Source organism: Salvia splendens, chromosome 22, assembly GCF_004379255.2.
Source record: "Salvia splendens isolate huo1 chromosome 22, SspV2, whole genome shotgun sequence".
Lineage (NCBI taxonomy): Eukaryota > Viridiplantae > Streptophyta > Magnoliopsida > Lamiales > Lamiaceae > Salvia > Salvia splendens.
The window spans coordinates 6,458,039-6,485,239 of NC_056053.1; the positions used below are offsets into that span (position 1 = coordinate 6,458,039).

Here is a 27,201-nt window from a genome sequence, read left to right on the forward strand (position 1 = left end):
GTAACGCAACAAAGGGAGTGTATGGATATAACTGCAGCAACAACCTCACTAAGCTGATCGACGCATGTTTCCCTGTAATTGATGGGATATAATTTCATGTAATATTATAGCTAAAACCAGTTTAAATAATGAGAAAGTGGGCGTTAGGCCAAAGAAAAAAATTACAAGAACACACACAACACATATCAACAATGGCTGCAAATTTTCAAGAGTTATGATAAACTTTAGAAATTTACGGGAAAATGGCCAAAGGAATGGAGCGCGGGCGAAGTACAGTAGCTCAGACTCGGCTGAGTGGAAGAAGATCCGGGATGTAACGACCTGACTCCTAGACTGATGGATGTCCTCACAGACCAACACTATTCTTTCTAGTGTGCTTTGTTCTTCTCACTCACACGCTCTCTACATCGGCCTCACTCCATACACGCTCTCTAGTATACTAGTCTCAACTAAGTTGACCTCTTTCTGTTTTTTGAACTTCAAATGAAATTGAACCTTTTCTCTTTCTAAGTTGAAAGATCCTAAGCATGTTGAAAAACTACTTATTGTCGATCTTGTTTTTGTAGACGAGTGAGTGCTAAAAATCACATATTCTTAGAATTTTTATATTTGATTCGTGTAAAATTGACCTGCATATTTATACTCTAAAAATCACAAGAACCTGACAATGTCATAACAAGGAAATGCTATTTAAGCACATACATTATAATTTTACTATCTAAGCCTAATTAATAGCACCTAGCAAATGGAGTATTACTTACTTCGCTCCTTTCCATAGCACTAGAGTCATTTTTCTATTTTGGGCATTCAATAGTACTCTCTGTCGTTCCACAAGAATATGCATTCTTTCCTTTTTAGTCCGTCCCACAAGAATATGCACTTTCAGTTTTTTTTATCTCTTTTCTCTCTAAAGAGGTGTGACTCATTCTCCACTAACAATACTTTAATTACATTTTCTCTCTATCTCTCTTTTACTTTTCCAATTTTGCATTAAAACTCGTACCGAACCCAAAGTGAATATTCTTTGGGGACGAAGGGAGTAGTAAAGTTATTTTTCCTTTTTAGTATAATAAGTAACACATTTTTTTACTTTTACTTTTATTCTCTTTTACTTTATTTTCTGAATTTTTTATTTATTTAATCCATTGTATACTTTTTTTTTAATCTTTATGACAGAAAGAAATATCTCTACTATATAAAATGGAGGGAGTATAGTATTGATATGATTTTGGATGGGGTGAAAAGTGGTTTTCGTCCCTATCTAAACTTTATTAACTGATGCACAACTGACTAAGAATGGCTGATGTGTTATCCAATTTTTCTATTTAATGGTTGATAAAATATGACACGAAAGTAAGTCAAACATGATTCTGCATTATCCATGAACATGGATGTTTCAAATAGAAATTAATATTTTAGAAAAAATTGCTATCCAATATACCACGAAGAAGTGAGAATTTAGTAATTGGTCCATAATAAATAAGTGACTCTTAATTTTAGCATATTGTGTAACACTGTCATGTCCTAATAGGTATATTTTCTTATAGAGATACATTAATCTCAATAAAATTCAATAACTATTACTCTATCTAACTAATTATGGTCAATCTATTATATCATTTAATCGTGCAGTCTTTATCTTATCTATGTCCATTATCTCAATATTATATGAATGACTAATAAGGGATGGATAAGATTTTAATCCATGAAATAAATTATCAAGAACTACTATCATATACTGTGAGCCGGATCCTATTTTTTACTATATTCAACTGAACTTTATCCTTTTTAAATTGTATAAAAACTATATGTAAGTAATATAATTATTGGGTTAATCCAATTCAAAACACGATAAACTTTACCTAAGATCCTAGCTTTTATATTCTTATAAAATATGAAATCTTATGCTATGATTTTTTTTAAAGTTATTAAATACAAAGATTTTAAATTTTGAGTCGTATTAATGTAGTATTAAGTAGTACTCCCTCCGTCCTATAAAAATATGAACAATTGATATGACATGAGAATTAAAACGTAATTGGTAAAGTAAGAGAGATGATGACAAAAATAGTTAAAGTAGTGTTAATGAATAATGAAACTTACTAATGACATAAATTGTAAATAAGTAGATGTATATGAGTAATAAATTAAGACAACTTTCCAAATTTGTAATACACATATTTTTTGGGACAAACTAAAATGAAAAGTGCTCGTGTTTTTATGAACGATAGAGTATTTCTTTTTTTTTCATTGTCATCACCAATAGACGTCACCACGGTTCGGGAACCAGCGGTTCACGGTTCGGAACCGCCGGTTCCGGTTCAAGAAAGGCGTGAACCTGAACCGGCCCGGCCAAGGTTCGGCGGTTCCGATTCCTGAACCGTGAACCGCCGGAACCGGCGGTGCATATCCGGTTCCGGGCCAGTTCGTCCGGTTTAGCGGTTCATTTTATTTTTATTTTTATTTTTTTTACATTGTATATTTGTAATTCAAGTAAAATATGTAAATATATTTGCATAAATAAAATTAGAATAAAGCGATGTTCAAATGCAATTTTATTGATATAAATTACAACTTCAAAATTACAAATTACAACTTTAAAATTGTAAATTACACCTTTAAAATTACAAATTACAACTTAAAATTTATAAATTACAACATTAAAATTACAAATTACAACTTAAAATTTATAAATTACAACTTAAAAATTATAAATTACAAAAGACTTAAAGTCTTGATTACAATTTACAAATTACATATTCGAAACAAAGGGGAGAAAAAAAAATAAAGGAAAAGGACTCGAGCTCAACTTAAATTTAAAATTTAGGTTGAGATGCCTACGTATCCTCAATGCTCAATTGCATTTTGGAATCAAAGTCCACGTAGTTCTCTTACCTTGCTTACCTATTTGGCTTGATCGGAGGAATTGGCGCCTACTCTTCTTCGTCGGGGAAGTAGTCTTGGTCGGGTTGTACTACTTGATTGTCCCAATCCAGTTCTTGGTCTCTAATTTCGGCGGAGCACCAATCATCAAGTAACATGGTGGCTTCCATGTTTTTCCCGGTGAGTCTACTTCTTCTGTCGTCCAAGACGTTGCCTCCAACATTAAAGGCGGACTCGACGGCGACAGTGGAAGCCGGAACCGAAAAGATCTCTTTGGCCATTGATGCAAGGATGAGAAAATCTTATTAACACAAGAATGGGGTGAGTAGAAATGAAGAGGAGGGGGGTATTTATAGGGAAAATTGTGATTAAATAATAAAAAAAATTTCAAAATTTTGAAAAAAACGGCGAAACCGCCGGTTTTCGAGGGAAACCGGCGGTTTTGTCGGCTGGATTCAAATTTCAAAATTTTGAAAAAACCGACGGAACCGCCGGTTTTCGACCGAAACCGGCCGTTTTTCGGTGGAAACCGGCGGTTTCCGTCAACGGTTTTCGACAAAACCGGGGCCCGCGGGAGTGGTTTCTGAAAAGGCTAGGTGTAGGGCGGTTGTAGGCCTGAAAAGTTGTCGGAAACCGCCGAACCGGTGGTTCCGGCGAAACCGGCGGTTCGGAACCGCCGGTTACGGTTCCTCCAAATTCGAAACCTGAACCGGCCTGGCGGAACTGCCGGTTCCGGTCACGGTTCGAACCTCCGGCGACGGTTCCGGTTCGGAACCGCCGATGACGGTTCGGGGCCGGTTCGTCCGGTTCGATTCGGTTTGGTGACCTCTAATCACCAACATTAAAATGAATCACACCTGTTACCTACCTGTGCCAACGTCATTAGCCATCAATTTTTTATTTTTGAAAAATAAGAAAAATTATTACTAGAGGTTAATTTATATAGCTGGTTAATGAAATCAGATAAAAAGGCAGTGAAATGCTGACACCAAAAAAAATGAATTCTCTAATATAACTTGATCGAGGTATATCCGAACTGCAACTCACTTTAATGGAAAACACATCATATTTGAGAGTGACACTCGTCATACCAATTTTTACAATCAAGCCTTCCAATTAAATTTCAAGCTAGCATTTTAATTTGTTATATAATTACTTAATATAGTTGAATAAACCTAACCGCTACTGAATCAGCTTGCTTTAAAATGACTAAGAAACTATATAAATAGGGATTTATGATCATAAAACCACTTATAATTTCAATAGCTACTTAAGATAACAACATTATAAACATGGTGAGTTGCTTCAAGTACTTGTTAATGTGGCTTGTGATTTGGCTACTGCTTTCGTCGACTGAAGTTGTTGCAGCTCGGTTCGATAAGGATATAAGCATAGCACGACGAGCCCTCGAGACTCAGTTTAGTAAGGTAAAGACGAACCAAAATGAGCACGATCGGCCTACAAGAGTTAGCCCTGGGGGACCAGATCCACATCACCATTAGTTTTTTCTAGGAGTTGTGGTATGTATTTATGTACACAAGATATATGCTAAAGTTTTCTGTTACATTTCATGATTTGCACTGTTATTAATACATTTCAATCATATCTATTGAATGTCAGGTCTCTATGTTTTATGACATCTTGTTATAATATACATATGATATGATATTTTGTAATACTAAATGGAAGATAAGAATGTAACAAATGGAAGATAAGAATGTAACAATAACACTGAAACTTCAAATTTGATTGTGTGGATTGGGATTGTTTGAGCATTTTTTGTTAGGTTGATTCATGGCTAGTAGAAGTTCCATTCTTATTAAAAAAAAACCAATTAGCCCGTAGTCCGAGTAGGGCAAGCCCGAAATCAACTGGGCTGACCCGATTGATATTCCTAACTGGGAGCTACGCCGTGTATGGAACCAAAATCGGGACCAAAGCAGATTTAGTTAGTACATTAACAGATCGATAAACCAATTCACCAAGACTGATTAAAAAATATAGAAATTGTGGGTCGGAACAATTTAGGCTTCAGCTTGTGGGGCACCATGTCTTACCATTAGGCACTCTAATGCTTATAACAATATTTTATCTAATTATTGATTCGACACCTGCGAGTGCGAGTTTTGTATTAGATTGACATCCCTAACTAGAAGGCTAGAAACATATAATTATCATAGAAAGTTGTATAAGTAGTAGTATGGTAATTACCACTACCAGTATTTACTTATTAGGAATCCATCTCTATTATAAGCACACTTGCTAGCCCAACTAATAAACCTTCTTTTGAAAAAATAATTGTCATGTTGCACTTAAGATCTTTGGGATAGTGGACAAATGGATTCAGGTTAAACGAATAACTTAAATCCTGTAGCTGGAAATGCACTTTGCAACATGAAAAATCTTTTTGTAAAGTAAAGAATCTTTTTGATAAAATTAGTAACAATATCTCATTGTTAAATATACTCACCTTCTATTTTTATTCATATTCTTCAAACCGAATGGAAAAAAGTTGCATACATATATATTTGAAATGGACGCGACAACCAATAATTTGACACGTATTTTATACTCTCTCCGTTCCACAGAAATAAGACATATTTCTTTTTTCGTCTATTCCATACGTAGAAATAGTCTATATACATTTATGGCAATTTTTTTCTCCTTCCCTTTTACTTTATCATTTATGGCTTCACCATTCACTACACAATTTCAAATACCTTTTCACATTCACTCCTACTTTATCAATTATATATTAAAATTCGTGTCAATCCTAAATGATCTATTTCTATGGGACGGAGGGAGAAAGTCAGGAAGTACATTGCATGATGAGTGTAAAAAAATCTTTAATTTATTTATAATAATAGTTAATATAGGTAATGATGAGCTATGTTTAATTTTTTTTCCCCCTAAATAGATGTACCAAATGAAGATAAAATATGAAGAAATTGTATCTAGAAAAGGAAAGTAAAAAATGCACTACTTTTTGGAATATAATGTCTAAAAAATCGCAATGTTCCTTACGGATAATGTTTAAGTAATTTCAGATTAATAATGTCTAATAAATGCACTATTTGTAGGATGCAATATTGATTTAAAAGGTTGTAATGCAACACTTAATCAATCAAATTGTGGTCCTAATTTTGAATTAAGATAATCATGAAATTGTTTTTAACAACTAGCCCTTTAAGCGATGACTAGATCACAACTTTGATGCGGCAAAAATAGAAAGAAACAACAACATATCTTGGCACGCAAATGGAGTGGGATCTCACAAAGCAATCCCATTTGTAACACACAGACAAAATAACTCTTGGATTTTCTTAATACTTAAAACAAAAAATTAAATGCATGTTTTTGTCTATCATGATCAATATTATATTTTAATTTACAAAACCCAATTTTTTTGTTATATAATGACCCGAGCTCTCCATAACATTTCACTACACAATCGAAAATTTCCACAATTCTCTAAAAAAAATGGCAGCTCCAAAAATGTCCATGTTTTTATTAGTGCTACTAATGTTTTCAAATGCTTGCATTATTGAAGGGCGAAGCTTAGGAAATGGGATAAACAACGTGAAAATAATGCGTGAATTGTTGGTGCGATATCCTAAGAATACGATAGAGGCAAATGGTAAGAAGGTTATAACTAGAGAGGCGCCAGAGGGGCCTGACCCTCAACATCACTAGTGGTGTCGACTCGGTTATAACTAGAGAGGCGTCTGAGGGGCTCGACATTACTCGTGTCTAGAGTCGAACGGCAAAATAATCGGACGAGATCCTTGGTTGATTATAGAATTTTTGTCACTTGTATTTTGGAAGCTCTTAATTCTTGGGACATTTTCATTGAAAAACTGAACCTTTAGTGTTCTTTTATTAAATTTTGTCAATAGTGTTTGTTCATGTTATTTGCACCACAAACCAACCACACATGGGCTGGGCTGGTTGGCCCAAAAATGGGCAAGGTCAATTTGTAGCCAATTTTAAATGTATTGACCTATGTTTTAATGTGTATGTATCTCTTAATCTTAGGTTTAATTTTGATGAAAAAAATGCTTATTTAGACACTAGGTTTGTGGTTTAAAGGATGATGCCTGGATTAGCATTTTCTACAGTAGACTTATTGAAAATTACAAATACTAGTATGTAAGTAGTCTGAAAGATGTAGAAGAAATAATGTCTAAATTAGTTATAGCAAAACAGTTATAAAATCTACTACATATGAAATGAGCTCAGAGGTTGGCGTTTTGTAAATTTTTTTAAAAAATACAATAAGATCTTTAATTATGAAATGACGGAGTTTATGGTGACAAAATATAACACGTATCCAAAAAAATAAAAAGTTGTATGATCAGATAAAATAAAAAGTTAAAAATAAATTAAATATTTTAATAATAACATTCAAGCGACACTATCTTTCGTATAATTGATTCTTACTAATATCAACTAAAAATTCTTCAATTAAAATATAAAGAATTACTAGCATTTAGAAAATAATGATTTTTTCTTAAAACAATAAAGGGAAATATAAGTTGCAAATTACTATTACCTATAAAATGTTGATTACTAGTAGGTGCAAAATATGTATGGATGCAGCATGCATGTGTGGGAGCTATCAATGTACCACCAACCATTTATTCCCAACTTCTCTAGCTCATCTCACATTGCTTTCATGCCCTTACATATATAATTTTTTTCCTTGATTATCACATTGATCAAAATTTACATACATATCTGGCAGAGATGGGGATTATTATAAAAGTATCAATGGGAAAAATACTGGTGCAAATAAATTCCAATTTATACAAAGTATACTAAGGGTGCAATGTTTTGCAACTGACTGGCATAAATAATATACAAATAGTAGAAATTTGATAGCATTCAATAATTTTCGAAGGAAAAACTTCCTCCAATAAATTGCTATTGTGGTTGAAAATGCCAAGAATTTAGCAATTAATTCTTTCTTGTACACGCTCATTAGCTTCCACTAATAGTACCAATTGTCTTTTGTAGTAATTGCCACTATAACAAAGTGATCGAAACAGTACCAATTTTCTTATGGAGTACTATAATCACCAAGCAAACTTAGAACACTTTTTGATTTTCTCATGAAGTTAAAAATAATCAATTAAACCACAAACTTTGGGTTTTGTGTAATTTTCACAACATGGCACGCCTATACATCTGCTTGGCTACACCGAACTTATAATAGACAAAAACAACATTGTTTTTGTGAATTCAAGATCCAAGAGTGAGATGAACAACACGAACAATCAACAAATCAGGAAGAATTTAATACACGATTAAACACTTTCGGTTTCAAGAACCTACGTCCACGGGAGAATGATACAGTGATCATGCCAACACAACAATTATAGATGGATCGACTTAATCACAAAGTTGTTGCTCGATCAGAACTATAGCTAAACAATGTATCAACTCAAAAACTCGATTGAAACAACTACAACATCACTTTATCTTAGCTTGTGTTTGACACTCAAATTTTATATGAAGAAAACTAACCCCAAATCTTGATTGAATGAACTACTCATGCCTCATGATCAGTTTATATACTTATAGCTAAGCTCCCACATATGTTTAGATGTTGGATGTAGTGATATTCGGTAAATGAGTTTCGTTTCCAGGTTTTGAAAAATTAACCACGTGAACACACTGCCTGGAAAATTCACCCGACTCAAATTAATCATTTGAGGATTCTGTTTTATCATGGTTTAGGGTTTCTGGTACAAGTTTCTACAAATTTTGGAGATCGAGAAAGGTTCAACAGTCAATGGTAAAATCATTTTGAATTCGCATCCCTGTTTTGATACCATCTTGAATGGTACAAATCAACATTATAGAGAGAAAAGAAGTGTACGCAATAGTTAGGGTTTTCTATGTTGTGTCATTCATTACTAATTATGTTCTCCTTTTGATAGAGATTACATATGATGAGTACAAGGAATCATCTACATATAAGGGAAGTGTTTAAATCTAATCAAATCTATTCTAGGATTGATTCCTAATTGATATTCTCCTTTCTAACACTAATAAGCAGCTCAAAGAATGCTTTTAGTACTCCTTCCGTGATTATTGAGTCATTTAATTTTCTGCACTCATTTTAGAAAAATGATACTAATAAATAGTTAAAATAGATAAAAAAGTAAAGTAAGAGAGAGAATAAAGTAGATCAAACTCTTATTTATCTTATTATGTCACTTACATCTCTCTATTTTAACTATTTATTATCATTTTTTTTAAAACGAGTACAGAAAATGAAATGACCCAACTACCGCAGAACGGAGGGAGTATATAAGGCCACCCGCAACGCGTTACGCTGGTGGCCCGAATTTCGTTCCTCCGTGACGGAACGGTGGAGGGACACGTTGTAGCGTCTCGTCCCGTTACCATCTCGCCGGATCCCCCGTCACGCCGAGACGCGGCGCGAGACGGATCGCCACGCGCTCCCAGGCCATGCGTGACGCCCAATCGCCGGCCCGCGAGTGTGTTTCGTCACACTGACGCAATAATTCATTTTTTAAAAAAAATTTCAAATTTAATAAAAAAATTTAAAAATTCGAAAACGGTAATATTACCGATATTACCGTTTTCGACCGTTTTCCTTTTATTTATTTATTTTTTATTTTTTTACTCTATAAATACTCCTATTTCATCCTCATTTCACAATCAAACACACATCTAAACCTCTCAAATCCTCTCTCTTTCCTCTCCAATTTTCATCTCAAATCATCTCTTTTATTCTTCCCCCAAATTTAATCGATCTAATGGATCCATATGATCAAATGCGTCGAATAACGGAAGAATCACTTGAAGAAAATCGATGCCGGGAGGCGGAGGAAGCCGCGCCGCTCCAAAGACGCTCCCGGACTTACATCCATCGTAACCGGGAGGAAGCCGCCGCAAGGTTAGTCCGCGACTACTTCTGCGATAACGTGGTGTGGGGAGATACCTACTTCCGTCGCCGTTTCCGCATGCGGCGACCGCTATTTCTCCACATCGCAAATACATTGGCGGCCCGGGAAGAGTTCTTCCAAGAAAGGTTCGAAGCCGTCGGCCGTCCCAGCCACACGATGTTGCAGAAATGTACTGCAGCAATCCGTCAGCTTGCGACTGGACAAACGGCGGATGTGTTCGACGAATACCTCCACATTGGAGAAAGCACTGGGAGAATGTGCTTGCTCCAATTCTGCAAAGGCGTCTGGGCAGCCTTCACCGACACATTTCTTCGGAAGCCAAGCACGACAGATTGCATGTTCCTGCTCCGCCTTCACGAAGAAGTGCACGGATTCCCCAGGATGCTTGGCAGCGTCGATTGCATGTCACCGGGCAATGGAAGAATTTCCCGGTGGCGTGGAGGGGGTCGTACACGAGCGATCACAAAGGCACTCACCCCACCATTATACTCGAGGCCGTTGCCGACTACCGGCTATGGATCTGGCATGCGTACTTCGGGGTCCCCGGCTCAAACAATGACATAAACGTCCTCCACCAATCCGACGCCGAAGTTTTGGATGGTAAAGCGCCGACCATCAACTTCACCGCTAACAACTGACGCTATAAAATGGAGTACTATCTTGCTGACGGCATCTACCCGAAGTGGCCAACCTTCGTGAAGACGTGCACCAGGCCTGTGAACGCAAAGCATACGCTTTTTGCGCAGAAGCAGGAGGCTGCTCGGAAGGATGTGGAGCGGCGTTCAAGGTTCTCCAGGCGCGCTTCAACATTATCAAAGCCCTGACTTGTACGTGGTTCATGGAGAGCATGATCGACATCATGTATACGTGCATAATCTTGCACAACATGATTGTCCAAGACGAAGGACCCGAGACGGGAAATTGGTTCGACCCTGAAGCCCCCGCAAGCTCTACCGCAAGTAGTCCGCCACGCAGTGGAGTGCATCCGTCTATACAAGAACGGTTGTCTATTCGGGCAAGGACACGTGACTCTTCCGCCCACGCCCAACTCCAAGATGATCTAATGAAGCACATTTGGACAAAATTTGGCGGAGGAGATTATTAAATTATGTATTTTTAATTTTTTTGGAAATTATTAAATTATATATTTTTTACGAATTTTAATGTTGTAAGTTTATTTTATTTAATGAAGTGTGTTTTTATTAATTGAATTTGGTTGGAAATAAAAATAAAAAATGAAATTGAATGAATAGTAAGTTAAGGGACGGTTAATGGATTTTAGGGTTTAGGGACGGAGGGCAGGTTCCGTCCCTTAATTAAGAGATTGAGTAAAAAAGTACAGTGGGGCCGTGAATAGTAATTTAAGGGACGGTTAAGGACGGATAAGTGACAGCGTTGTGGATGACCTAATTATCTACCACGACACGAACCATGTGGCTTTGGAAATCCGAGATTGCTAGAGTTGGATTGCAGATGGTCGTGGCACCCGTCTTGGAGTTTGGGAAAACAACAAGGTGACATGAGGTTATCGTACGCATCTCGCTCGAATACATGAGAATACTTGGTAAGCTCCAATATCACCTCGTCGGACCAGACAACATTTGAGATCAGTGGATCCAGCTAGATTTTTGAAAGCCTAATATCGAGTTATTAAAGATTTTTCTCGTAACTGAAAGAAAGAAATAAAATTTATAGAGAATTTTAAAATGGGTACCTATGAATTAGTATTAAGCTTATGTAAATCAATTGTAGAGTTGTCACGAGCAGGAGCAAGTTAAGAAAAGACAAACAAAAACGAGAAAAAGAAGAGACAAAGTTAGCTATTGGGCATTGCATTTAGACCAGACCCCCCAATCCCCATGCTGATGATGATATATCTATATCTCATTTATTTTATTAATATAGATTCGTCCCCACATAAATTACAACAAATAAGGCCATCCGCAATGGCGCCTAGCGCACTGCCTAGCCGAGCGCCGGCGCTAGGCGGTCCATTGCAACCGCCCAGCCATTTTCGGAATTAAAAACCGCCTAGCGCTCGGCGATTTCGTGACGCTAGACGATGCGCTGGGCGATCCGCTTGGCGCTATTGCAGCGTCTGGATCGCCTAGCGCATCGCCTAGACGATTATTTTTTTTCTTTTTCGAAACACTATATATACGCGCTTTGTACGTCATTTTCATTCGCACCACTTGTTTTAACGAGTATTCTCTCTATCTTAATAGTACCACAAATTTTCATAATTACTTTACCCTATATGGACTACGAGTTTGGTGAGTATTGGCTTTGGCTATAATAAAAATGTAGTACTACTAGCTTACTAGCATTGAAAATTCTTTATATTCTTACATGTTTTTTTAACTTTAAAAAAAAGAGAATCTAACAATGTCTAGTTTTCTTCGTAATTTTTTGCTTTTGTTTTTGTATATCGCTATATAAAAATCATCTTTAAAAAGTACATAATTAAAATCCTAAAAATTAAAATGAGATAAAGAGTTGTTTGTGTAGTGTAATTTTTGGGTTAAAATGAAAGGTATTTATAGATGAAAATATAAATTTTGGGATAAAATAATGAAAAGATAAATTAAAAATGGGAAAAAATGGATATATATTATTAGGAAGTGGAAAAATATTTTTTTATTATTCAAAACTGAATTTTAAGATTTTTCATTTTTTTTAAAAAAGAAAAGAAAATCCAACGGCATTGCCGTTGGCCAACCAGAAAATGCCACGTCGCCTGCTCGTCGGCAAAGACTGTGCTCTTCGGTAAGAGCACGTCCGTGCTGTCGGCAAGAGCGCAGCGGCGAGCACATCGCTCGCCGTGCCGTTGCCGAAGAGCTTGCGAATGCTCTAATACATAATTTCAATAAAACAAAAAACCATAATTATAATAACAATTATATTAAATAATAATTTATTAAATAATTGTAATATAATTATTTAATCTATGAATAATATGTAATAATAATTAATCAACAGAGTCTTGGTTAAATGTTAAAATTATAAATTTTATTTAATAGTAATATCGATAAATAAATACAATTATAGTTATAATAATTGTCATATTTATTATTATATCATCTATCATTAAAAATATCAATAATTATATTATTACATTTATTATTATGGTAGGTAATCCATATTTAAATTCTCCATCATAATAATAAATACAATTATTACTATACTTATAAGAGTGAACTACATAAATGGTACCTGATCTTTTACTTTCGCACATAAATGATACCTGATCTTTATTTTATTATTGTTTTTGGTACCCATGACAAAAATAACCCTAGATACCAAATATGTGATTTTTTTGCTACGAAGGATATTTTTTAGAAATTTCAATTACATAGTACCAAACATGTGATTTCTTTTTTCTTTTTTTCTTCTTTAGTTTCTTCATCCTTCTTTTTTTTCATTTTCTTTTTAGTATTTTATCTTCAATTCTTCTTTATTTTCTCTTCTTTTTCTTATTTCTTTTTAGTGTTTTATACATACATCTAATTGCATTCACAATATTAATCAAGAACAAAACACCTAATTAAATTAATTATTTAAACTAATTAAATCAATTTAATATTTTTAATTAAATTATTTTATACTCATTTTAGGGTTAAAACACCTAACTAAAAATATTCAATTATTTATATCTTTATGAATACAATTCACAATTTTAAAATTTTATTAAGACTATATTGATTAGCTATTAATTTAATAAAAATAATAATAATAATAATATTAATAATAATGATTATTATTATATAATATTACATGATTTATAATTTAAATAATTATACTATAATTATTTATTAATTAATACTAGTTTTTAGTATTATTACAATAATATTATTATTATAATGATCAAATATAATTATAAATTTAATTTTAATTAAGTATATTTTAATGATATTAAAAAATAAATTAATTATTAATTTATATCATCAAAATAATAATATTAATATTGATTAATAATAATAGCATAAAGAGTGAGGAGAATGAGATACATATTAACTTTTGGTATTAATTTTGTGTATGTTCAAAATATTCTCTATAACACAAATGGAAAAATGTATATATTTAAAAGATATTTTGGGGTGAAAATTGTTTCAGGTACAAAAACAAAATTTATAAGTACAATAAAATAAAGATTATGTACTAATTAACTCTATTTATAATTAATGATTGTTTGAATAAACTCGAATGAGCGCGTGGAAGAGCTAAATTTGAATTCCCGAATTTGTATGCAATGAGGAAGAGACGGTTCCTGTTCACCCTTAACTCCCACTCTGTTTACAGTCATGTCGAAAACGACGCATCTACTCTCGTCCTACTCCATCAACATTCCAAACCGATTCACATCTCTTTCATAATTTCATTTTTTCACTCAATTAGACACCGCCACTACGCTGATTCATCCCCAATTTCTGGGGAATCAACCCTAAATGGTCGCCGGAAAAGTCAAAACGGCGATGGGGACGTATAATTCCCCAGCTCGATCCAAGCCGCCGCCGATGTCAACTCCTGATTCTGCCGCTAAAGGTAAAAAAGGCACCGCCGCTGGCTTCTCCCGCTCCTTCTTCCCGCGCTCCTCCGCGCAGGTCCAGCCGCGCCCGCCGGACCTCTCCGAGCTGATCCGATTAGTCGAGGAGCTGCGCGACCGGGAGTCGCGCCTCAAGACGGAGCTCCTCCAGCACAAGCTGCTGAAGGAGTCCGTCGCCATCCTTCCGGTGCTGGAGAGGGAGGTTTCCAGCAAGGATTGTGAAATTGAGCGGTTTAGGAAGAAGATCGATTGCTTGGAGGTGGAGAATGAGCAGCTGAGGAATGAGAACGAGTTCCTGCACATTGAATTGACGAAGCAGAACCGTAAATACGAAGACAAGATCAAATATATGCAGGCGGAATTGTGCGATATTAAACGAGCCGTCGCCGACGCCGAGCACGACGAAACGACGTCGTCTTCTTCTTCCTCTTTGGCGAAGCACACCGATTTCACCAACAATTTCAACAAATCAAATTTCGCGGCGAAGGTTTTGCGAAAGTGCGTTACGCAGAGTAACATCGCCTCGAATTTCTGCGAGAGCGTCAACAAGGACGAGTTAATCACCGGTGCGCCTCCGCATTCTCGCTGCGATTCCGAGGAGATTCACCAAAACTCAGCAGGTATAATCTCGATTCGATCCCGAGCGCCGCGGATTCCGAAACCACCGCCGCGGCCGTCGTCGTCTCAGTCCTCTTCATCGGTAAATCATGACGACGATTCTCTATCCGATTCAGCCGACCGCGCATTGGCGGAGATTTCCAACATTCCGCCGCCGCCGTCTGTGAAATCCGCGCCGCCACCTCCTCCTCCTCCGCCTCCGCCGGCGCTGTCGAAGGCCGCTGCTCCTCCTCCTCCTCCTCCCCCGCCTCCGCCGAAGGGAGTTAAATCGAAGGTGGCTCTGGAGAAGGTCAGGAGAGAACCGGAGGTGGTTGAGTTTTACCACTCGCTGATGCGGAGAGATTCGAGCTGTAGACGCGATTCCGGCGTCGGCTCGTTGGCCGGAGGTGCGGCGAAGGATATGATTGGAGAAATCGAGAACCGTTCTTCACATTTACTCGCGGTAAAATATTTTTATCAATTTTATTTAATTTAATTTTACTGTATTTGCAATTTGCATATGCCAAAATGTCGCATTCACAAAAACACGGGGGGTTACTTTAGGTTGTCCTTTCTGGAATTGTGCAATACCGATTTGAAGATAAAAACAGGGTTCAAATTCAAAATCCATATTGGGAAAATCCAGAAATTAAGCTGTAAAATTTAATGAAACCATGTGGCCTTTAATGACAATCTATTAATTTCAACCATTTGATTAAACCATTGTAGGCCGCCTAATTTAAGTCTATTTACTCTTTATCAATGTTATCCAGATCAAGACAGATGTGGAGACCCAAGGAGATTTCATCAGATTCTTGATCAAAGAAGTTCAAAATGCTGCTTTCATTGACATTGAAGATGTTCTCCCATTTGTTAAATGGCTTGATGACGAGCTCTCATATCTGGTAGTACCTAATTTTGGATGCAAAACAAACTGAATAAATTGCCAATATTTTCTCAATTTATATGCAAAATTGTGAAGGTTGATGAGAGGGCTGTGCTCAAGCACTTCGACTGGCCGGAGCAGAAGGCTGATGCACTGAGAGAAGCTGCATTTGGTTACTCTGATTTAAAGAAGCTGGAGTCTGAAGTTTTGTCGTTTCGCGATGATCCCAGGCAACATTGTGGTCCTGCTCTCAAGAAAATGCAGTCCCTCTTTGAGAAGTATGATAAATGTCACCTAATTTTGATGGTTGTGGTTTGATAATCACAGAGGTTTAAATTCATTTTCTGTGCTTTGTTTGATCAGATTGGAGCACAGCGCTTATAATTTGTCAAGGATGAGAGAATTGGCTGCGAACCGGTACAAAGTTCATCATATTCCGATGGATTGGATGCTCGACACCGGCTTTGTGAGTCAGGTGAATCCTCACACCTATTCTTTGTGTTTGCAGCTTGTGTGCAAGATTCATATGTTATTTTATAATAGTATGATCTAATGAAATATCAGTGTGCACAATTAGATCATTGAGAAAAGCTAGTGATTTGTTTAGGCTAAACAAATTTTGCCACACTTTCAACAAGAGAAATCTGTCAAATTTATGAAATTGAAGTCTCACATGCGCTTATCATTTTTATTTAAAATTGTACAAAATTGCTGCAATAATACAATTGTAATGACATTGACTTGACCTAAGGTTTTACATAATTTGTCTGTACCATTTGTTTTCGTCTATGATTGTGAAATGACAAAAACTGAATGTGTATAATTACCTTTGCCATTGCAGATCAAGCTGGCATCTGTGAAATTGGCAATGAAGTACATGAAGAGAGCTTCCGCAGAACTCGGTATTGTGGCCGGTTGCCCCGAGGAAGAGGAGCTTATAGTCCAAGGCGTCAAGTTTGCGTTTCGAGTTCATCAGGTAATAAATTGTTTTACATGATGTTTAACCCCACCGATATACGTGGTTAGTATAACAAGACGCAGGTTGTTCTTCAGTTTGCAGGCGGGTTCGATGTGGAGACGATGAAGGCGTTTCAAGAACTGAGGGAGAAGTTTCAGTTGTGCCAAAATCAACACCAACAGAAATTCGTTTGCAAGTCTTCTTGCTGATTCTGCAGCAAACTCAGCTTCAGAAAATGGCTTCATTTTTTTTGTTGTATGAAGTGTTAAAGAAATGGAAAATGAAGATTTGTGAATGCAGATTGCCGCAGTAATCTTGCGATCCAAAAATATTTGTTCAAAATCTAAATCAATATTTTGCGATCATGGAATTCATTCCATCTATTTCAATAACTTAAATAACATTGTTGTACATAGAATAGATAGAATACATTTTAGGGATAGTTGATAAATCACAAATTTTGGGTAAAATTTGATATTTCTTACAAACTTTAAAAGTGAGAAACAAATCACCAATTTTACGGATTGTGCGAAATTTCCTCCTCGAGTCATTCTAGCAATTGGCATAATTGGCATGACACATTTAACCATAGAGATGTAATTAAATGGTAGCCCACAGCTACATCGCTGTAGGTTCGGAGGGGTAGAGTTGCAAGAATGGATAAGGATCGATTCCTACTACTGCCGTGTGGTTGCAACATCTCTCAGGCACAAGTGTGATGCTTGATAGGTGGGCTTCTGGCAGAATAATGGGTTAACGACCCTTCCCCTTAGGGGCCACTGCTAGACATGCACAAACCGAACCGAACCGGACCGCCGGTTCATGAACCGGTACCGGAACCAGCACCGCCGGTTCAAACCGGCTAGCGGTCGGCGGTTCAAGCGGGCCGGTTCAGGTTCGGGAATATCGTAAACCGTAACCGGCGGTTCGCCGGTTCAACGGTTCCAACAGTGGGATTCCGGCTACGTGTGCAGAAAAACCGGCGGTTTCTGACGTAAACTGCCGATTTCCGCTGGTTTCCGACGGTTCAGGTGCTTTTTCAGGTGGCAGAGCATAGGTGGCAGTGTATAGGCCTAAAACCGGCCAGAAACCGCCGGTTTCCGCCAGAAACCGTGAACTGAACCGCCGGTTCAGGCGGTAAATCGGCCGAATTTGAAATTTGAAATATATTTTTTTATTTTTTTTATTTCTTTCAATTTTACTCCTATAAATACCCTACTTCCCCCATCATTTTTACTCGCCTCATTCTTGTGTTAACAATGATTTCCTTCTCTCAATCTCAATTTCTCTATTCTCTCCCCATTCTGTCTAATTGCTCAAGTTGTTTACTTGTTATTACTTACTACTATATTTGTTGTTGTGTTCGTAATTTACCATTTATTCAATACTCCATATTCCATACTACTTTCATTTTGCACTATGTCTTCTTCTCGTGGTGGACCAGGACGTGGTGATCGGGGCAAAGGAATTGCCCAAGATCAAAGTAGTCATCCCTCAAAATCAAGGCGACCTAGTCGTCGAGAAGTTATGGAAGAGGTTTCCCAAGTGGTGGATGAACGCATGCAAGTAAGTTCTAAAAATAAAATTATTTTTACAATTCATAATTTCATAAGATTGAGTTTTTTAATTTTTTTTGTGTTTCTAATTAAACTTCAACTTATATAATATTTATAGATAGAAGAAGATCATAGGACCGCCATGCTACTAGCTGAAATGCATCAAGGTGGGGGAGGGGACGGTGGTTCCCAACAAGATGACGAGTACGACGTGTCTATATCGTCGGACTCGGACAACAATGATGATAGATCTCATTCTCGTATTCCGTCTAGCACCGGTGGAAATGAGGACATGTCTCCTCCCCCTCCACCCACTAATACTAAAAAAGCTTTGAAATCTGATATTTTTGTTAAACACTACAAGAAGGTCTCGGTGATGATTCCAAGTCCTCATGATCCGCACTCTCAGGAAGAGACATCTGCGTTTCATGCATATTGTAACTATTGTGATAAAGTCTACACATTTGCGAGTGGTGGGGGATATGACACCCTCCACCTTCATTTGGTGACAAAGCATCCAGTAGAATGTGGCACTACCTCCACCCAAACCCAACTAAACTTCCAACCCGGTGGCTCAGGTTCGTCAGGTTCGCCTCTTTTTAAATATGATAAAAAAAATTTGCTGACGTTATGACTAGATGGGCTGCAATGAAGCATTTTCCTTTTAGTGTTTATGATGACAGAAAATTTGAGGTTACTATGCAAAGTGATTTGAACGTAGCTATCAAAAGAGTAGGTCGAATGACCGTTCAACGATCTACCGTTAGACAATGTTTGGAGAAAAAAGTTGAATTATCACATTATTTACTAAACTTGGGACACAAAGTGAACATTTGCTTAGATGTATGGACTGATTGTTTTAACCGGCATTCATACATGGGCATTACGGTTCACTTTGTAGACAATAGTTGGACTTTGAGCAAACGTTTAATTGGTTTTAGAGAATATGAGACACCACACACTGCACCCGAAATTGCTTATTTAATTATTCAAGTTTTGAATGAATTTCAATTATGCAATAAGATATTTTCTGTTTGGTTTTGATAATGCAACTGCTAACACTGCAAATATTAATGACTTGATTGCGGCTTGTGCTCCGGTTATTGGAGGTAAGTATTTTCATCAAAGATGCATATGTCATATTTTGAATTTATGTGTACAAGATCCGCTTGAATTATGGCAAAAGCATGTTAGTCCTATTAGAACTGCAGTTAGATTAATCCATCAAAAGCCACCTATTGGCAAAGCTTGGAAGAAGTATTGCCATCAAAAGAATGTAAGATATACGAATTTTACCATGGATGTGTCTCATAGATGGAATTCGACATATGATTGTCTGAATTCTACTTTGACGCATAAAGATTATTTGTGTGGTTTTTTGAACCTATCCCGTTTCTGATTTATATCTTTCGCATAGTTGTTGGGATCATAGCGTGGCTTTATTTAAATTGTTCAAATATTTCAAAAATGCAACTGTTGAATTATCGGGTGTTTATTATTGCACTGCTATTCGTGTTTTAGAGCATTGCAAGTATATATCACTTGGTTTTAAAACTGCGATGAAAAATGCTTACTCTTCACCTGAATTGATGTTTATTTTATATTATATGATTGAGAAATAGTTTAAGTATTTCAGTGTGATTCCAAAGGTGTTTTTGATTGCAAAGGTCTTGGATCCAAAATGGAAATTAGCCTGTACCTCCAGGATTTTAGATTTTTATTATAACAATTTGAGTTCTATTGATCTTGGTCCACTTAAAGCATTGCAATCGGATACCAATGACGAATTCGGAGTAGACCTCTCAGAAACATTTCAAATAAACCTCCCGGACCGGTCAATTATCCAACAAACCTTCAAGTTTAACTTGTGTGTTCTCTACACCGAATATGAAACCAAGTATAACAGTACCCACCAAGTAAGAAGACCTTCCTCTCCTCAACAACATAACTTTGGCTTCGCATTTCAAGCCGATTATGATGACCCTGACGCGCAATCCCAATTAGTCGACCTATACAGCTACAGGACCGGCGGAAGGTCGACCTCAGGTATGGTAAGTGAGTTAGATTTATATTTCGATTCACTCTTTTCCTTTGGTGATGAAGGTCCTACTCCTCCCGCCCAAATCGACGTCCTCGATTGGTGGGGAACACACGAGAAAGATTTTCCCATACTTGCGTCAATGGCCAAGGAGATTTTTTCTGTTTCGGCTTCCACTGTCGCCGTCGAGTCCGCTTTTAGTGTTGGCTCACGTGTGTTGGATGAATCAAGAAGTAAGCTCTCCGCGAAAAATATGGAAGCCGTGATGTTACTTGATGATTGGGCCAAAGCTGACGTCAGAGAACAAGAAAATGATTGGGATGATCGTCAGGAGGGATCACAAGACGAATTCACCGGGGATGAATCCTAGGCCAACCGTCAACCGCCGGCCAAGCCAAATAGGTAAGTAAGGTAAGAGAACTACGTGGGCTTTGATTCCCTAATGCAAATGAACATTGAGGATACGTAGACACCTCAACTTAAATTATAAATTTAAGTTGAGCTCAAGTCCTTTTTCATTTATTTCTTTTTTTCCCATTTGTTTCTAGTTTAAAAATATGTATATACTTTAGTCGATGAAGTAGATTTCTCTATAAAGCTAAATTCGGGAAACTTTTGACAATTCTACTATAATTGTTGATTGTTAGACTAAACTCAACATTTAAGGTTGAATTGCTAAATATGTCCTCAATTTAGTTATGTAGAAAGATCTCCTTTGCCGACTAAGAGTATATATACTTATAAATTTATTGTTCAGAACTTCAAGTCTTTTTTGTAATTTGTAATTAGCTTCGTTGTAGTTGTAAACTAGTAGTCTCGTTGTATTTAAATTTTTGTTTAAGACTTCAAGACTTCAAGTTTTTTGTGATTTGTAATTATTGTAACCTGTAATCTCAATAAAATTACAACTTTCACCGTGTTTTTTTGAATTTTATTTAAGCACATTTAATAGATAAACAAATAAAAATGCAAAAAAAAAATTACGAACCACCGAACTGGCCCGGAACCGGCGGTTTTGAACCGCCTCGTGAACCGACGGTTTTTTGAACCAGAACCGTGAACCGCCGGTTCATGAACCGGAACCGGCGGTTTCCGACCCGTGTGCATGCCTAGCCACTGCGTACCCTATTGAACACCCCTCACAAACTGTCGAGCCGACATATATGGGGCCCTTATGGTTGGGGTTTCAACCTTTTTTGCGAGAAGGATGTAATCAAATGGTAACTCACAATACTGTCGGGCCAGAATGTGGGGTGCCCTTCAGGTTATGGTTTCAACCTTCTTTGCAAGAAGATGTAATCAAATGGTAATTACATCTTTGGTGATAGCAACTTCAATTTTTAGGCGGTTAGATTTATAGATTTAATGTCAACAAATGACATATAATATAATATGATTTCCCATTTAACTTGGTTAACATTTTTATGAAAAAAATTGACATCATATGTTTTAACTTATTGATCCTCTTTGTATCTAATCATTCGTATATGTTTTAATCTTAGTGGTCCTCTTTGCATGTAATCACCCAAATACCGGGGATGATGCCCGGGTACTACAATATGTACCATTGGGCAGGGATGGCAGGGATAATGCCCCAAATGGCAGGCATGAGTGCCGCCATGACGGGAATGAGCGAGGTGATGCCCCAGATGATGGGCATGAGCGGGATGATGCAGGGGGTAGTAGAGTGGGGGTCCCCGAATTGCCCGAGGACAATGTCTATCGCCCCACTATTGTTTTTTTGACAGGTGCATCCCAGACCTGTACTCCACTGGAGTCTCAGTTCACTTCTACTGAGACTTTCTCACTAGCGGAGTTGGGTCTATCTTCGATGAGGGTGCCTCCTACTGAGAGTCCACCGGCGGTAGGACGTCAGGGTGCTTCGAAGAAGAAGGGCAGGGGCCGGGCAAGGGGGTGGTAGGTGAGTCTTCGCAGGCGGGGGCGGGGGACAATGAGGAGGATGGACGGAGGACCGTCTGGAGTGAGGAAGAGTGTGTGGCTCTGTCCAAGGCTTGGATCAATGTTTGCGATGATCCCATATTGTCGAATAATCAGAGAATCAGCAATATGAGTAATCGCGTTTCCGACTCCTACTGTGAGTTTAAGCTGGCGGATGGAAAAATTCACTCGTCTGAGGAGTGCCGGAAGCAATGGGACCATATAAGGACCGCGGTCTCCCGATTTGCCGGCATCTACGAAAACAACACCCGCATAATAGCCAGCGGCCAGACCATGGATGATGTGAAGAGGTTGCCGATGCAGCAGTTCCCCGAGTGCGGGAAACACGCCGCATTTAAATACTGGGATGCCTATGTGGTGCTGATGGATTTGTCCAAGTTTCGTGCGGGTGTTGCCGCTGGCTAACTGAAGCGGCAGAGGATCAACAACGCTGGCGAGTACAACAGCAGTGTCGATTCCCACGACCTCCCCGATGATGCCGAAGAGGCCCCGATCCCTCCCTCATTTTCCCGCCGCCGTCGCTCGGTTGGGCAAAAGAAGGCAATGCGGATGTCTAGGGGAGGCGTCGGTGGGTCCCAGGAGGTCCAATCGGCAGCTCCTATTGTCGAGCCGAGTCCCGAGCTCGCCCGCCTCGGGCATCCAACAGCAGCAGAGCATGATACAGGTCATACGGGAATGGAGAGCGACGGATGACCCCTTACTCAAGGAGATGCTCGAAGGCGTCATTGCGAGTATGAGGCGCGATATGAGGCTCCCACCCCTCACCGGGGGTACCGCTGGAGGGGCCTCTGGGGACTCCGATGCCGCCGGGACTGCTAAGGGGATGACGAAGAGTGAGACGGGGGCCGCGTGTGTCGAAGCGTTGGGATGTTTTTTTATTTAATTATGTAGGTTTTTTTTAATTTATATAACATGGTTGCATTTTCCCTGTATTCGTATCGAAATTTGTATTTCGTATTAGTGAATTTGTGAATTTGTTTGTTGGGATGTGCTAGTGCTTGTCCACTATTGTGCAGTGAGATATCCTAGTGATGTGGCAGTGCAGTGGGATGTCCTAGTGAAGTGACAGGAGGTGTTTTAGGGATGTTCTAGTGCTTGTCCGTGGGGATATCTGACCTACTGTCGATGCTCTTAATTAGGACCCTTTAACCATTTGTGCCAATATTACGTGGGATACAACAACATTTATTGGATAAAATAACCATGAACTTAGGAAATAGGAGGGCTAAATCTGATATTTCTCTCAAATTTTAAAGGTGATGTCAAAAAAATTTTAATTTTTTTTATAATGTGTCAATTTCCACAATATGAGGCATCGCTCCTTTGATTCTTCAATCTTAGCTTTCTCTCTTTAAGATCTAAGTATTGGAATTGCATAATAGAAATCACGTTTTCAAATTGCTAATGTATTTATAACGTTTAACTATTCTATCTTTCTTTTAAAAACTCTGATGAATTGATTAATTACTACGTCTGAGCATCTTGCTCAACTCTACATTAACAATAGTTGTATTTTGTTATGATCGCTAAATTTTAAGTGTATATTTTGATCCTTGAATAATTTCCCCTTTCCATCCTCATCATCCTCAGATTTCCGAGTCTTGCTATCCTTAGAAAAATATGATCGTGATGTTTTTTATCACTTTCAAAGTTTAAGAAAAAATCAGATTTTACCAAAAGTTCATTTTTTATCCACAATCAGTATCCTATAATTTTATAAGCTAATAGTTATAATTTACTCCAGATAAGGGGAAATGATCCAAACAAGAATGCATCTAAATATAGAAATGCAGCCCAAATCTAGTGCAACATAAGATGAAACATTAACACGGAACATAATAATTGAGCTTGTAAACTGTTTAGCAATATAATCTCAATGTTATACCCCATAATATAATAATTTTGCAATATTCCAGTTTTTTTTAACAACAATAAATGAGTTTTTAAATACCTATTAATTTAGAAGTATAGTTTCATCTTTTCTTAACAAGTTGATTAATTCCTCAAAAGAGAGCTGCATAAAGAAGCTGGTTCCAAGTATCCGGCAATCCAGGTAAACACCAATGGCTGCAATCAAGACCCGCGCAGCCACCATATCTCGACGGATGAGCGTCTCTCCGAAGCCCCGACAAGGCCGCAACATCTAGCAGATAGACCGGCTTCGTTAACGTACTCATCTCCTTCTTCAAAACTATAGTAGCCGCCTCGGGCCTTATCGAATCCGTGGTCCCCTTATCAGGCGCACGTGCTCCATCGCAGGCTCTAGCCATGCTTTGCCTTCTTCAATGGAGTCTAGTTTTAGGACATAACCTTGGGCTTCTTTCACTAGGTCCACCAAATAATGGGTTGTGTAGAGGTATATTGTCACCTCAAACTCCTGCATTTTCAAAAATTAAAGCAAAACATTATTTATTATGTTGTACTATTTCCTCTCTACCAACTTAATTAGCTTGCATTTAGGAGCAAAGTGTTTCTCGATTCTCGAATTAACATCAAGTTCGTCAGTACCTACAAGTTTGGGATTCTTTTATGGATGGGGTGAATTGTTTAATCTTTTAACACAACACGACAATCCGCGATTACTAGCCTATTTTATCTTGCGGGAAGAGGGATGCATTAACTTAAAGCAAGTATATACTTTCTCACACGCATATTTGTGAAATTGTTGTTAATTTTAACCATTCGGTTATAATAACAAGGATTTTCACTTATTATTTTATCATGTTAAAACTCGATTTTTGTTAGAACTGTAGGGTTTTCGGAATAAATCAACCTCAAATGTAGAGTTCCATTGATTTAGACTCAGCGAGTCGCCCACAAATATTATCTTCTTCCCTTTCCATCTCCTCATAATATCAACACCATCAAATCTGTAGCCAAATAAATCATATGTAGCTTAATTAATTTAAGTAAATTGACACAGATCGACCTACATCGTTTGACACTGCCTTTAAAATTTATGTTTATTTACCCGTAAAAAAAAAAAATTCAACTTACCTTGGCAAGTTGCAAGAGCTTGGTTTCCATGAGTAATTGATGTAATCTTTGTCTGGGCGGCCATGTTTGAGGCAATCAAATTGAGAATCAATGAAGGGACACTTCAATGATTCGTAGAGATGAGGTGAAGAAGAATCATACACCCATGCACCACTAAACAAGTTGCACCCATTTGCTAACACTCCAAAATAATTACTACTTGTGTTTGCAAATAATTCTGATTTTGCATATATGAGATGTAACATAAAAATTGCTAACAAAGATTGACACTTGAATCCCATTCTAGCTTTTCACATTAAAATCTTGAAAATGTAGCACCATTTATATACTCACCATGATATTAATTATTGCTGCATTATTCACGAATGGAGAATCGGAGATGAAAATTTTATAGAATTTCAAATACTATATCTGGATAATTAATTAATTTAGTTTGTTGCATAAGTATTGAATTTAAAATTATGAAGCCGTTATGCTCTTCTTTCCAAGTAATTAAGAGTTGTTTAATTTTTAGATGAGAAGGCGAATGAGGTACACGATTGTCTTAATCGAGTTATGGATAGGATTGTATTATGAACCACTTGGCAGACTTGCTTGCCAATGTATCGTAGATTGCTTAATTGTCTTTGTTTCGTATCACATATTGCTTGAATTCATATGACGAGTTGTTTGCCTATGTCTCACAGATTGCCTGCCTAGGTTGTCATTTTAACTATGGTGTCACAATAGTCCTCTAATTTCGTATCTCATATTGGGTGGAACCATATACCGAATTGCTTGCATATGTATTGCAGATTGCATGCTATTTGTTGTCACGTTGTCACTTTAAGAGTGGTGTTACCCTGTACAAAATAAATTTAAAAATATTTCAATATATAATATCACACTATATTGAAAAAATAAAGATCGATCAATAGTTATAAAAAATGATAAAATTAATATAGTAAATAGTACTAAGTTTAAATGCCTACACTCCTAAAATGAAGATTCAATGAAAGTAATAATGTAGAGTCTTATCTACCATATTCTCTATCTTATTTTAATATTTTTTTACTTTAACCATTTATTATCATTTTAAAAAAAATGAGCATATTATTTTTTTAATAAAAGTTAACACATTTCTTTTCACTTACTTTATTTTTTCTTCACATCTCTACATTTTTTATTTCCTACTTTATCTTCCTTTACTTAATTCATTTAACACAATTTTTCTCAAATCACGTGCCGAAAAGAAACGCATCCACTACCGCGGAACGGATGGAGTAGTACCTTATTCAATCCATAATTTTTTATACTAAAAAAATCTCTCACACTTATTTTATCTACTCCCTCCGTCCCATAGAAATAGACCATTTAGGATTGACACGAGTTTTGTGCGTGATTGGTAAAATAAGTGAGAAAGAGAAAAAATAGTTGAAATTATGTAGTGGATAGTAGGGCTCATAAATGATAATGTAAAAAAAAAAAGAAAAAAAAGGTTATCATAAATGGATTTGAATTATTTTTATGGGACATACGAAAAATGAAATATGGTCTATTTTTATATTACGGAAAGAATATAAACTTTGTACTATGTACGGTGGCCGGCCGATCAATGGGCCCAATTAGAATCACACTAGAGAATAATTGATGCACTTAAAGCATCCACAATAGGAGTGGACTAGCAACAACCTATTAATAACCCAACTAAAACTTTTTCTACCATGTCATCATACCCATTCCACATCCTAGCCAATGTCTTAGTCTTTCCATAGCCTAGCAATAGCCACATCCTAGCTCTCCCATTTCATTCATTTTTATCAAATTAATAACAAATACGAAATTAATTGATAGTATTTATTAAATA

General features: G+C 37.1%; 1 protein-coding gene across 2 annotated transcripts; it reads left to right on the forward strand.

Moving 5' to 3' along the window:
- The first annotated feature begins 14,056 nt into the window (after positions 1-14,056).
- Positions 14,057-17,203, forward strand: LOC121787639 (protein CHUP1, chloroplastic-like). Of its 2 annotated transcripts, none has more exons than XM_042186440.1 (6): positions 14,057-15,424; positions 15,735-15,866; positions 15,944-16,125; positions 16,211-16,322; positions 16,689-16,823; positions 16,889-17,203. In XM_042186440.1, the coding sequence occupies exons 1-6, from the start codon at positions 14,267-14,269 to the stop codon at positions 17,012-17,014; spliced, it is 1,845 nt and encodes a 614-aa protein (XP_042042374.1). In that variant the 5' UTR covers positions 14,057-14,266; the 3' UTR covers positions 17,015-17,203. The 2 variants fall into 2 exon arrangements, with proteins under 2 accessions (XP_042042374.1, XP_042042375.1); XM_042186441.1 differs by having other exon boundaries at positions 14,059-15,424; positions 16,901-17,203.
- The last annotated feature ends 9,998 nt before the right edge of the window (positions 17,204-27,201 follow it).